At 43.8% G+C, this 14,061-nt stretch overlaps 1 protein-coding gene across 1 annotated transcript in view; it reads right to left on the bottom strand.

The window, feature by feature from the left end:
* Positions 1 to 1,663: 1,663 nt before the first annotated feature.
* VSTM2A (V-set and transmembrane domain containing 2A) overlaps positions 1,664 to 14,061 on the bottom strand; it is a 41,913-nt gene continuing 29,515 nt past the window's right edge. The window contains exon 5 of the mRNA XM_035135714.2: positions 1,664 to 2,900. Within this exon, the coding sequence (XP_034991605.1) occupies positions 2,824 to 2,900 (77 nt within the window). The 3' untranslated portion in view covers positions 1,664 to 2,823. The remainder of the gene's footprint in view (positions 2,901 to 14,061) is intronic.

A 14,061-nucleotide genomic window follows, 5' to 3' on the forward strand; every position in this document is an offset into this window, starting at 1 on the left:
AGTTTATTGTACTGTTCCTCCTCCCTCCTCCTCCTTGAGTCAAATAATTTAAAACCTGGACATATCTGCCTACCTGTTACCACAGTCAAATGCAATTCTCACTACAAATCATGTACAGGCAATCCCATTTTCACATAAGGGGTGCAATAAAAATCAAAACATTCCATTAGAATCCTCACAAAGAAAGGAAAAAGTAGGCAACCTCGGGATTTATGAGTGAATTCAGGTAGACAGGATAGCAAATTATCTTTCCTTAGCCTCATAATTAAAAGAATATCCACCCAGATACAGAGGCACATTTTTCCATTGTGCCTTTTCATTGCATGCCATGGGATATGGGTACACTACTTGGGAGCAGTTATGGATCCTTTGCCTTCCATCCGATTCAGCTGGTGGCCCAGCTGTGCCGCTATCTGGAAAGGGATAGCTTAACTTCTGTTGTTTATGTGAGGTCCTCCAGCTGTTTTAGGACTACAACTCCCATCATCCCTAGCTAACAGGACCAGTGGTCAGGGATGATGGGAACTGCAGTCCCAAAACAGCTGGAAGGCCGGGTTTGGGGGGGTGCCTGGTCTATGCTTTGGTAACACATTACTGCAATGTGTTACATGGGGCTGCCTCTGAAGACAGCTCAGAAACTTCAGCTGGTGCTGAACTCGGCAGCTAGATTGTTCACTAGGGCAGTGTTTTGAGCATATAATGCCAATTCTAGCCCGACTGCACTGGCTGCCAATTAGTTTCCAGGCCCAATTTAAAGTGCTGGATTGACCCAGGCATCCCCAAACTGCAGCCCTCCAGATGTTTTGGCCTACAACTCCCATGATTCCTAGCTAACAGTACCAGTGGTTGGGGAAGATGGGAATTGTAGTCCAAATCATCTGGAGGGCTGAAGTTTGGGGATGCCTGATTTGACCTATAAAGCCTTGAATGGCTCAGGACCCCAATACCTCAAGGACTGCCTCTCCCCATATGAACTGGCCTTAATCCCACATTCATCAGCTGAGGCATTTCTTTGTGTGTCTCCTCAATAAAAGGTCCTGAGAGAGGCAACATGAGAGCGGGTCTTTTCTGTGGCGGCATGTTTGTGGAATGCTCTCCCTGGGGAGGCTAGTTTGGCACCTTCATGAGACACCTTTAGGTGCCAGGAAAAAGCATTCCTCTTTAACCAAGCCTTAGACTCAGTAAAAAAAAAAAAAAACCCAAGGCCTTTTAAACAATGTGTTATGTGTGTGAAAGAGTTACTGTTTTTGTTTGTTACTATGTTATGCATTTGTGTGGCTTCATATTGTGAACTGCCCTGTAATCCTTGGATGAAGGGTGGAACCTCGGTTTATGAACACCTCGGTTTACGAATTTTCAGTTTACGAACGCCGCGGACCCATCTGGAACGGATTAATTCACTTTCCATTACTTTCAATGGGAAAGTTTGCTTCAGTTTATGAACGCTTCAGTTTCTGAACAGACTTCCGGAACCAATTGTGTTCATAAACCGAGGTACCACTGTATAGTAAATAATCAAAATATTTGTAGTTCTACATTTTTCTGGTCATACAATCAAGATCACTTCACCTCCAATAACATACATAAATTAAAAGACGATTCAATACAATTCCAACATGACATATGTCCAACGCAAATAATTCAATGCTTGGAGACCATAACAAATTTTAATGTGCATTTTGTACAGAGTAAACAGAGGGGCGCATTGCCATCTGCAAGGGCTCAGACCAGTGAAAAGTGATTGCATGGATTACAAAATCTCACAGAGCACTGAATTACAAATTAAAATGAATGCGTTGTTGAAAAGGAAACAGAGATGTCATTTGGTGGCACCACACGGAGATAATACTCAAACTGGCTTGCAGGATGGACCACAGAATGTCTATTCTGAAGTTATATCACACATACTGTAAGCAATTTACAGAATTTAAGTTAGGTTTGCATATACAGGAGTTGCAAAATTAGAGAAAACACATCAAAATAGAGAACACACACAAAGAAAAGATGTATTTATAGAAACCTTCAAGTGCTGCCCAGGGGTTGGCGAAGGCCAGCAGCTGCCACCATCAAACAGGAAAGCAAGAAACAGTAATGGGAGAGGGAAAATCAAATGAAAGAAGATAGGATGCACAGGAGAAGTTCCAACACTTTCTTCCGTCTCATCCAGAAACATATAGTCCTCTTGTACAGTGAGCAGCTTTGAATTCTTGTCGGATTTGCTGCCTAGAACAAAAAGCACTTTCAACACAACCTTGTGTTGTTTTAGATCTTGCAGGTCGGGCAAGTTTGGGGTTGGGATTTGGGAAAGGGGAAGTTTGGACTCTCCTTCCTTTCGGCGTAGAGTGGTGCTTGTCCAAGTATAAGAACAAATGTTCAGTTGGATGATGTTAAAAATTTCTAGGCAACCCCTGAAGAGTCAAGGGAATTCAATGCTTCTCTTCACTGAATCAAAAAGGAGAGGGGGGGGGGAACGTGGAAGAAATGTTGTCGTCAAGTTGAACAATGTTCTGTTACAGCACTCCAGCTCCCCTCAAAGAAAAGACCAGTGGTACATTCCAAAGAAAGTAAGACTTGAAGAAACTATATGCTAGCCTCTTCCCTCCTTTTGCAAAATAAAAATAAAAATTCTTTTTAACATTTTGTTTTTGTGTGTGTGTCCTGAAGAAGGTGCTCCTTTTGTGTAGAGAATTAGAGTACATTGGGTGCAGAGAGGTGGTTGGAAGTTAGGGTCAACTTTGCTGTCCGCTCCGTAGGTTTTACAGGCGATTTGCTCTTTGCTTTAAGAAGAGAAAGTGATATTGGAAAAAGTCAGCACTTTTTAGATTAAAGCAAAGCACCCTTCACAAAGCCACAAACAAGAAGCAGGACAGAAAGTCCATGGCTTGTAGCTATCCTCGCACCTGCGGAAGAAGTTATAAGATATTCGCTCATCTTGCAGATTTCCAATGCTCCTTTATAAGGTTGTTTAAACACATACATTTTTTTTATATTTAATTAGCTGGCCAGCTTGGCTCTTGTGCCCATGACTGTCTTGGCATGCACTGCAAATAACAACACATACAAAGTATTTCAGTCCCATGGAAGTTCTTTGCTTAGCTTTCTCGTATCCCTCTCTCAGTCCCAACAATGCAATCCGATTGCTGCATGGCAAAAGGAACAAACTGAAATACTCAAAGCATTTCTTTCTTTCTTTCTTTTTAGCACAAAACATATGTAACATCACGAATAAAGCAATCCCCCCTTGGCTAGAAAACACTTCCTGCAGAAATTAAGCAGGCAGCGCTGTGCAGATTGTGACCCATCAAACCAAACACAGACCAGGAGTGATGCATTGCGGCCGTGTTTATCATAGAAGGCTTATCCAGCCCAAAAATTATCTTGGGTGACCAGAACAGGGAAGACTTCCAACTGCCCAAGGCTCGACAGAGCTGCCACCAGGCCAGTCCTGGTGCAAATGGCTAGACTTGGTATTAGGTTGCTACAAATGTTCATAAAAACAAAAAGGTGCTATGGCACAGATAGCTGACTTCTACGCAACTTGCTGCCCTGGCTGGTAGACCACTGTCACACAGCTTCTAAACTGTGTTCAGTTAGAGTCCAAACCAGATGTGTACTTAAATCCAGTATAAAAAAAACCAATGGGTTTAAATGTGCCTAACAAAGTTTTGGACTGGATTAATGCCAGTGACATCTGAGAGCCTGCTCTTTTATATGTTTTAAAATTAGCACGAGCTAGCTCAAATAAACATTAACAGGTGTGACTTGGGGACTGCAATGTACAGAACATTTCTTTGATCACAAAAATATGCATGTTAGTATGATACTATCACTATAAAGCACAATATAATAACAGAATACTGTAACAAATATTAAAAGGTTCATACAAGTGAAGTGACGAAGAATGTGCTAAATCTATTTATTTTTTCCTTCTCTTTTTTGTTACTTTGATGATATGGCTGTGACCCAAAAGATTGTGAACACATGGACTTTTGCAGAAATTAATTAACGTGTGTATACTACATATGGAAAAGGGGAAGTGGGACTGTATCCACCCTGATATCATGAACTTTGATTATGATGCCCTCTCCACCCACAATATCCATACGCTGAAAACAACTCAGCTGGGCTAAATACATGGAGAAGCTCCTCTAAATGGCAGGTCCAAATGTGTGACACACCTATGCAGGATAGCTCAGTTGGTAGAGCATGAGACTCTTAATCTCAGGGTTGTGGTTTCAAGACCCAGGTTGGGGAAAAGATTCCTGTATTGCAGGGGATTAAAATAGATGACTCTTGTGGTCCCTTCCAACTATACAATTATATGATACTGTGATTCTGTGTTCAGCTGCCATGCCTCAGAGCTGCTTCACAGTTATCACAATGAATATATAGACACCAAGAGAGCTTGATGCCCCAGAGGTACAGTCCTATTCTCTCTTCTCCATGTGTACCTTTCAAGTGTGAGCAACGTCTAAAATGGACACTTTCTTGTAATTTCACTATGACAGTTTTCATGGTCTCCTGCATTATGGCCTGTGTTCTTAGACCTATTTGTCCCGAGGCTTGGGGTTCCATTGGCCTTGAGAGGTTTAAAACACTTCAAGCGGATTGTTGAATGAAAGCAAAACAGCCTTTTCCCGTGGAAATTAATAGTTTCAGAACTAAAAACTGGCACGTAAGGTCAAGAATGTGCATGGCAAGAATCAGGTATGCCCCCAGGTGAGTGCCACGACATACACAGTTTATTTCGGTTGTAGCAGATTTATTTGTTTTCATTTCATTTAGTTTCATTTCAAATCATGTTTGACAAGACATGTGCAAGTTAAAGCAGACCTGAATATGTAAATAAATTTAAAAGAAAAGAAACACTATCTCTTTCACATTTCTCATTGATATGTCCAAGATCCAGAATGTAGCATAGCAAGTTTTCATTTTCTGCAGTTATGTGTCTGCACAGGCCTCCCCAATTTTTTATTTTTAAAATCTAGTGGTAGAATATGAATTTTTAAAGAAGAAAACGTTTGCCCTATATTTTGGAAATATAGGTCTAATCCCCTAGCGTCAGCAAAAGAGCCCAGGATTCAGGAGGCAATACTGCCCTGCCTTGCATGGCTATATATTACCATCTTCCTGTGACTTCAGTCATAATCTTACCTATCAGTCCCCCCCCCCCCTCACATATCAGTATTTCTCTTCCTGCTGTAAAACTACTCATCACCAACAACCCATTTTTTTTTAAGAGTTTGGACCAAACTACACATGGTTTTCAGTCAGTAGCTGTTACTGCTCCACAGCTCCACGCCGTGTCTCCTGGTAGAATGCCCACTCACACATCCTCCGCCCGCCAAATAAATGCATCACCAAAACAAGACCAAAGAGGATGCAAATTTGCACATGTTGATTTATAGGTCTAGCTGCAAATAAATAAATAATGGCTATAACCAAGGCTTTTTAACGCCGGAACTCGCCGGAACCATTGCCAGTATAAGAGAACAAGAAAGATGCTCATGGTGAGTTCCAGTACCTCTTTTTCTAGAAAACTAGCATTGGCTATCGTAATAAGATAGAGAGGTTGTGTGTCAGGCTTGAGGAATCCTCTTTCTCACACCCCCCCCTCGCCCATGGCACCACAAGGCAGGGAGGAAACAAGAAAGTTCTTGCATATGATTTAGTCAGTCATCATGGTCAAAGACAAAGAATTCCAGTCATTTCTCCATAATGAAGCTGCTCACACGGAGCTCCTCCCCCTTCCCCCTCTCACAACAACACCTGCTTCTATCGCGTCTGTCCATGGACAATTGTCTCTGGGCTCTTTGTTCTTGCACCCTTGGGGGAGAAGGGGGGTTGGTTATGCTGTCCAGTGAAATGTCAGCCAGCTGGCCTGCCTCCCCTCCTCCTTCTCCTAACACAGCATAACTCTGCTGTCCGCCTGCCTCTGAGTTGTTATCTTCCTCAAAGCCCTGCTGTAATTCAATGCTGCCTTCCCCCTCTCCTGCAGTGTCAGGAGAAGGAGGGTGATCACCACCACTCCTCCTCCTCCATCTCACCCTCTTGAGTCCAATCCTTGATATTGTGTGAACTGGAGCCCCATGTGCCTTGCCTGCTAGCTACGTCTGCTGCCCAAGTCCTAACTGTTGATAGGCAATTTCTTGGCTCTCCCTATAGTTTCCTATTTTTAAACCGGACCTGGACTGAGCAGCCCTTTCAACAGAGGAGGGCTCCTCCAAGTTGAGGGCTGTTCTCTGAAAGCCCTTCAAATGTCCTCTGTGCACAGTCACCCTACATCACCCTCAATGCTGCCCCACACCCTACAAACAGGAGCCAATGAAGTCAAACCATGGAGGGGAAATATGCAGCATGACATCACACCACGTGTCAGTTTTGAATAAACACTATTTGGGTGTGTGGGGATGTCGGCAGCTGAGAGCCAGTGTGGTGTAGTGGTGTAGAGCGGTAGACTCGTAATCTGGTGAACCAGGTTTTTGAGTCTCCGCTCCTCCACATGCAGCTGCTGGGTGACCTTGGGCTAATCACACTTCTTTGAAGTCTCTCAGCTCCACTCACCTCATAGAGTGTTTGTTGTGGGGGAGGAAGGGAAAGGAGAATGTTGGTGGCTTTGAGACTACTTCGGGTAGTGATAAAGCGAGATATCAAATCCAAACTTCTCCTCCTCCTCCAGCTACCATGCATTAAAAGTAATGTGTGCTTTGCCCCTCAAAAACATAGTTGAAAATCAAGCACATAAATTCATGCAAAACATAGTTGCCTGCAGTATATTAACTTGCATACATTATGCACTGGATTTTGGGTTCCCATTGTACAGAGTTTAGATTATGTCGGGAAATTATAGAGGGCTTAAGTCAATGCTAAAGATAGATTGCATTTTAATGATGGATTATTTGAGCCTTTTTCAAACATTACTATTGAAACTAGGCATGGGTAATTCTAGAAATACTGCCTGGCATTTAAACTGATTCAGCTAAATGCCCTTCATAAGGTATGTTGTATGAGAAAGGGAACTTGGGCTTGGCTTTCTTCCCTTTGTTGACACTGTGGTTGTCAGCAGGATGTGGCTGAAACGGTCTGATCCTATGCATGCCTTTGTGATACTGATTTGGAACATCCCCAGCACTAGGTCCTCTTTCAGTAACTCAATGATTAATTATTCCTAAGGCAGCTGCAGTTGTTGAAATGGTTCATTTAGCATATTGGAAATACTCTTCCTTTCCATCAGTTCATAAGAGTGAGAGACAACTAGGCACTTGGTGCACAAATGTACATAAAAGGAGAAACAAATAAGGTTTTCTATTTATAAGCTGTAACAAATAAGAAGCTGGTCTCCTTTTCTGGATAAGGCATTTGATTTAAGTGACTGCCAGGTGTGGGAAATGGTTTTGAAACAGTGTGGGTGCAAGTTTTGCATTATAAATAGAAGGAGACTTTCTTTGGCAGTGCAATGCTTACAGTGGTCAATTTTGATGGGAAGACTTGGGTTCAAATCTCTGCTCATTTACGCAGCCCCTCCGCTCGCCATGAGCCATTCATTCCCTCTCTGTCAGCCGGCCCCACCTCATACAGTGGTTGGTGAGCATAAAGTGTAAAAGACCATGGTCACCATCCTGAACTCCTTCAGGGAAGAATGAGATTTTTTTTAAATGAAACAGATGAGCAAGACACTCTTTCTCAACACCCCCCCCCCCCGGTATGTGATTTGAGGCATGAGGACGAAGAAGAAACTTGTGACATAATATTTTTGAAGTAATGTAAGGGAAGCATTTGAATATCATGACTATGAAGAGAGAGAGAAAATAAGGAGGGTGGGTGCTTAACTGCCCCTACCATAATTCATAAGCAACCCTTCTTGCCATCTGGCTCTGCCCAGACTACCTACTCCGTGGGTTAACTGAGAAGTTGAAGTTGCCTTCGCTGCGAGAAGCCAAGTTACAGGGAACCAGACAGTTACAGGGAACCAGACAGAGGGCCTTCTCGGTAGTGGCACCCGCCCTGTGGAACGCCCTCCCATCAGATGTCAAAGAGAAAAAAACAACTACCAGACTTTTAGGGAAGCTTTTAGTGTTTGACAGACTATTGTATTTTAATATTTTGTTGGAAGCCACCCAGAGTGGCTGGGGAAACCCAGCCAGATGGGTGGGGTATAAATAATGAATTATTATTATTATTATTATTATTATTATTATTATTATTATTATTTATTTGGAGAGGGGATGCGGGGATGCACATAAAGTTTACCTGCTGCAGAATTGCATCTTGTAAGGCTGCTGCCAGCAACTCCCATGGCCGGTTGCCCAGGAACGTACAAAGATAAGTAATGTTCTTACTGTCCGCTTTTTATTCAGTATTTACAGAGAGAGGCTTTAGAACCTAGCTTCTTGGATAATGGCATATCTTCTTTAGAACCTAGCTTCTTGGATAATCCCTCCATCTCTCCCACTTCCTCATTCGTCAAGCACAACATCTCTACTAAAGATGCTGAGAAGTACCCTCTGTCTTTGAGCTCTTTGCTCTCCTACTTTCAATGCCCGCTGGGTTTTGGGAGAGGGAGGATCTGGAATGCTTATTAAAGACACTGGGTCCTTCAGCTGTCTCTCCCCTGGTGCTTCCTCCTCCTCCCCCTCCTCCTCCTCCTCCTCCTCCTCTCCCATTATTTCCCAACTTTCCCCCCTCATCTGCCTCTGAGCTGTGACCTCCCTCAAACCCCGGTTGTAATTCTGAACTGTCTTCCCCTTCTCCGCAAGGGTCAGGCTTGGGAGGCGGTCTCCACCATTCCTCCTCTGCGCAGCCCCTGACACAGCCAACCATATTGTCTCTACTGTCCTATGTTAGGTGGCCATATCTTTTAACCTCAAGGGAGTAGCTGTCCATCTTCCTTGGCTTCATCTGCTCTCAGTACCATTTGATCTAGCCAGCTGCAGAAACCCATATGATTTTGTATTGACATGTGCCATGACATGGAACTGCATGCCTGAGCAGACCCAGTCCTCAACATCCATGTGTCTCCCCCAGTGTCCAATCATGTGGTGGACTTACATGCCTCCAGGTAGCTGGATGCAAATCAGTGGCCCTTTGCAGATGTCTGGGCTTAACCTGTGGACACAAGGGGGTTCGACTAGAGCACTGCGTGCAAAGTCAGGGTGCAGCACAGCGTCAGTCCCTTATATACCCATGGATGTTGTATGCATGGATAAAGTATACACAGGGCTACAATTTGAGCATAAAACCAGGGGACGTTTGATGGTCTTTTGCATGAGCTTTGAAACTGATTCTGATTTTCTCCTATTCCCCTCTCGAATTAATTGGAAACTGATTCTCTTTCATTGCGATTCCTCTCAGTGCCCCATTTCTTCTTCACCTGCATTCCTCTTCTTGCCCTCTTTCCCCCATACTGTCAGGGAGTTGTTGCAGCTACTCCCGAGTAAAGACACTCCAGTCTGTTGTGTCTTTAAATGTTGTATTGTGCATACTATATTTACAGTGCAGAGATAGCAGAAAACATGACCTCCTAGTCACTCTCAGAACCCAGCAATGCCGTCCGCCGGCTTCGGGGCCAGCATAATAACCTGGGCACCCTGAAACACTGCCCCTTCGCCCTGCGTTTGGGCGCACGCCTCAATTTGGGCGCCAGAAGGAGCGGTGCCCCTTCTTCCCCTTGCTGGCTGGGGCAGTGCCTGGGCTCCGACGTCTCCCTGAGCCGTCCCTCCTCCACTTGTTGGTCAGAGTGGTGCAGAGGCTTTGATACGTCACTGAACCCTTCCTCCCCCGCCTGTTCCCCAGAGCGTTGCTAGGGCTCTGATGCCTCGCTGAGCCTTCCCCCCTCCATTCCGCTTCCCCCTGACCCGCTGCTAGCCAGACCTGCCAAGTTGCTGTCGGATAAATAAGGGACCGGGCGGAAGTAGCAGACCGGAAGTAGTGCTGCCGACATTTTGGAACTGGGCAGAGCATGCTCAGAAGTGACTTTTGATGCTGCTTTGCCCAGTTCCAAAATGGTTGCCGCACCAGAAGTCGCACTGCAGCCATTTTGGAACTGGGCAAAGCAGCATCAAAAGTCGCTTCTGAGCATGCTCCACCCAGTTCCAAAATGGCCACCACGCCAGAATAAACCGGGAAAAAAACAAAAAAAATCTGTTTTTTTCAGCTAGGAACAGCTGGAAAAACGGGGATTTCCTGGGGAATACGTGAGACTTGGCAGCTATGCTGCTAGCGCTGTCGCTGGGCGAAGTGCTGCTCAGGATGATGGGGGGAGGCTCCCTGTAGGGACTCCCCCTGACACATACTGCCCCTGGATCTTTTTCAATGACATCATCTCAATGTCATGTCTGACATGGACAGCCATGAAAAAAAAAACAAGCCAGCCCACATGCATTCCTACAGCAAGCAGGATTCAACAGCAGTCTCAGCAAATGAAGCTGAGGAGCGTTGCAGCAAATAAAGAAATATTTCAGCCCTTAAAAATGTCTTCAGTGCCTGAAGAGAGTCTCTATTAACACATGTAGGAGTCAGTCATATTGTACTGGAATGGCAGCGCACAGTGTGTCTGTGCTGGAAACTTCTCTGCATCTGGCCAGCATGATTGTGGAGGGATTTTAAATCTTTTTCATTTCCTGCCTGAGAAAATAATATTCGCTGCATTATAATTAAAGTGGGGGGGGGGGAAGAGAAATACAACAGCAACACAGAGCCTTGATGGTTATGAGACTTTTGCATTACTTGCAGAAATGTGAGTGAGGTTTCAAAACATAACTTAATTACACCTACTCCTCTCCTCCCACATTCCTGATTGCTACCTTTTCTGATACAGAACAAAGCCCTTCCCAGCTTGAGACCTCAGAGAGCTGTATCAACTGTCAATAGTACTTTACATTATTATTTTTCCACCGCTGTTTGTTCCCCTTAGCTGCTGCTGCTTCTCCTCTGAGCTTTTCCCCTCTTTTTTCATTGTCTCACGTTCCTCAGCTTAATTTAGTGACACAGCTGTTGACTTCAAGTCACTGTAGCAACCCGTGTGTGTGTGTGTGTGCTTTTTAATGAACATCTACAGTAAAAACCAAGTCCTCCCTTCTAAGAGGGTATCTGCTGTGTACCCACAAGCTCTCCATGCCATTAAAAGGGAGCGAGCAAGTCACATGGAAGCCTTCATACTCAACCCCACAGGTTGTCCCATCTGACAATAAAATTCAAGAGGTCGTTTATCCCCTTGACAACCTCTTGTTCCACCTAGTTGGGAATAGGGTTGCCAGACTCAATAGAGGACAGGACTTCTGTGCCTTTAATTGCCCTGCTCTCTTTTGAGTCTGGAAACCTTAAAGAGAAACCAACAGACCCTTTGCTTGGAAATTAAACAAAGGGTCTGCTGGTTTCTCTTTAAGGTTTCCAGACTCAAAAGAGAGCAGGGCAATTAAAGGCACAGAAGTCCTGTCTTCTATTGAGTCTGGCAACCCTAGTTGGAAAGTGAGAACAATCAGATTTCCCTCTGTGTAAGTGATAAATATCTGGATTCCTCTTCCTAACTGGCCAGCCCCTCCTGCAGAACATTTTCCAGTATACTTTGTCCCTCTCTTGAAACTGGATTGCATGTTTCCTGGAGATACAGTGGTACCTCGACTTCTGAACGCTTCGACTTCCGAAGTCGACAACCCTGGAAGTTTTCTCGCCGGGTGTGGGTTCTGAACCTGCGCAAAAGCAGCGTGCACAGTCCGCGCATACGCAGAAGCACAAAATCGCGCTTTGCGCATGTGTTGTATGGGTGCTTCAACATCCGAAGACCTCGACTTATGAAGAGCGCCATGGAATGGATCATCTTCATAAGTCGAGGTACCACTGTATTTGTAAGTTATGTTGGTTGTCTTAGATAGGTGCTTTCTTTCTTCCAAAGCAGGCACCCCGGCACTTGGCCCTCCAGATGTTTTGGGACTACAATTCCCATCATCCCTGACCACTGGTCCTGTTAGCTAGGGATGATGGGAGCTGTAGTCCCAAAACATCTGGAGGGCCGAGTTTGGGGATCCCTGTTTTAAAGCTTTCCTCCATTTTCTTACACAGTTTTTTAAAATAATAATAATAATAATAATAATAATAATAATAATAATAATAATAATAATAAACATAATTCTGTTGTTTACCCTGAGTTGGTTACATTTATGTATAGCCACAAATTTGGTCTACTCACATGGCCTCACCACCATTTCAACCATGTTCTAAGCTTTAAGGGGCAGGTCCTGGGAACAAGGGTGGAGATAATATGCCACCCTGTGCCAGGCTATCTGACACCCTCCCCACTGCCCTAGTGGCTTAAGATGGGCTTTGGGAAGGAGGCACAAGGCTCTGGCAGGGTCCTAGAGCCCTCCTACCTACTTCCCCAAACCTGGTAAGCACTCACCTGACTGTAGGACCCTGTCAGAGCTCTCACACCTCCTTCTTAAAGCTAGGCAAGCCCTAGCTGGTCTTTGAGAAGGTGCCCTCCTTGGCTGCGCCACTTGCATTGCCCTAAATCCTCCTTTGCAGGGAACTGCATATTAGATGGCTGTTGGCTGTAAAGTAGTTTCAAAGCGTATTTCTTCCCCTTTCAGCTTACTATAAATATTGCAAGTCTGAATCTCCTTCTAGACCTGAATAGGTTTAGACATGAATAGGTTTAAAAAGAAAGTGGTGGTGGAAAGACCAGGAGCAAATAAACCCAAATAACACCTTCCTGTCAATCATACTTGGCAAGATTGAGATCAGGGAGCTGCCCTTTACAGCATCCATGATGCCAGGCATAGCATTGTGATGACATTGAAAAGGATACAAGGGCAGTATGGGAAAATGAGGCCAAGAACGGCGAGGGTGAAGAAGAAGGAAAAGGGCACCAAGAGGAACAACCTTGCAACAATAGATGTGAGAACTTTTCCTTTTCTGAAGCATTAAAGAAAATGAGATGTATTTTTCTTTTCATAAGAAGGTCAGCTGCAACTTAGTTTCATGCACATATTATAGCCCTATGTGATATAAGTACCCAGGGGGTTCTTGCAGCTGCTCCCACAAAAATCCTCACTTATGCGGCACATTTTCTTTTTATACTGCAAATGGTGTTGAACACTTTGGATGTTCTTTTCATTGCAGCATTAACACATGTAACATGATGTTTTTCAAACAAAAATGGGAAGCAGAATTATGTTCCTTCTACTATTACTACTACTATTATTAATTAGGTTTACATATCGCCCTTCATCAAAAGATCTCAGGGCTGTTCACAGGTTCAAAATACCAGATACAAACACAGATAAATGGTTAAAACAAAACGTATGAAGCAATAGCCCCCCCCCACACACACACACATTTAACAGTCTGTAGAATATTAATCAGCCAAAGGCCTGGTTGAAGAGGAATATTTTTGCCTGGTGCCTAATTCTGAAACAGACACCTTACTACTGTACTTACAAATTATGATAGCTAGGAAGTGGAAGGGGCAAGCAGAATATAAAATGGAAGAATGGTATAAAGAGGCGTGGGATATAGCTATTAATGATAAAGTAACATATGCCATTAAAGGTAAGAAGGGAATATGCAGAAGAAATGGTTTTGAGGAGATATGGAGGGTGTTTGTAGAATTCGTACTGTTAAAATGGAAAGGGATCAAGCCATCACAAGAGGTGTTGAATTTTTGAGAAGCTGGATAGTTACAATGGAATGGTCTTGGTGGTGGAGTGCATATTTTAATTCTTAATTGTGTATGTTCATTACTTTGTCAAAATAAAATAATAATAATAATAATTTTGAAAAGCTGAGTAAGAGGAGACATGATAGAGGTGTATACAATTATGCATAGCGTTGTGAAACTGGATAGAGGACTGGATAGTTTTCCTTCCTCTCTTGTAACACTAGAACTCGAGGATATCCAATGAAGCTTAATGTCACAAGTGTCAGGACAAACAAAATAAAGGACTTATTCACATAGCATATGGATGACTTTAAAAGAAGATGAGACAAATTAATGAAAGGTAAGGCTAACTGTGGGTGCAATGACCAGCTTCTACCTCCACTGTCAGAGAGAGTGTACTTCAGAAT

This window comes from Zootoca vivipara, chromosome 13 (assembly GCF_963506605.1).
Source record: "Zootoca vivipara chromosome 13, rZooViv1.1, whole genome shotgun sequence".
NCBI lineage: Eukaryota > Metazoa > Chordata > Lepidosauria > Squamata > Lacertidae > Zootoca > Zootoca vivipara.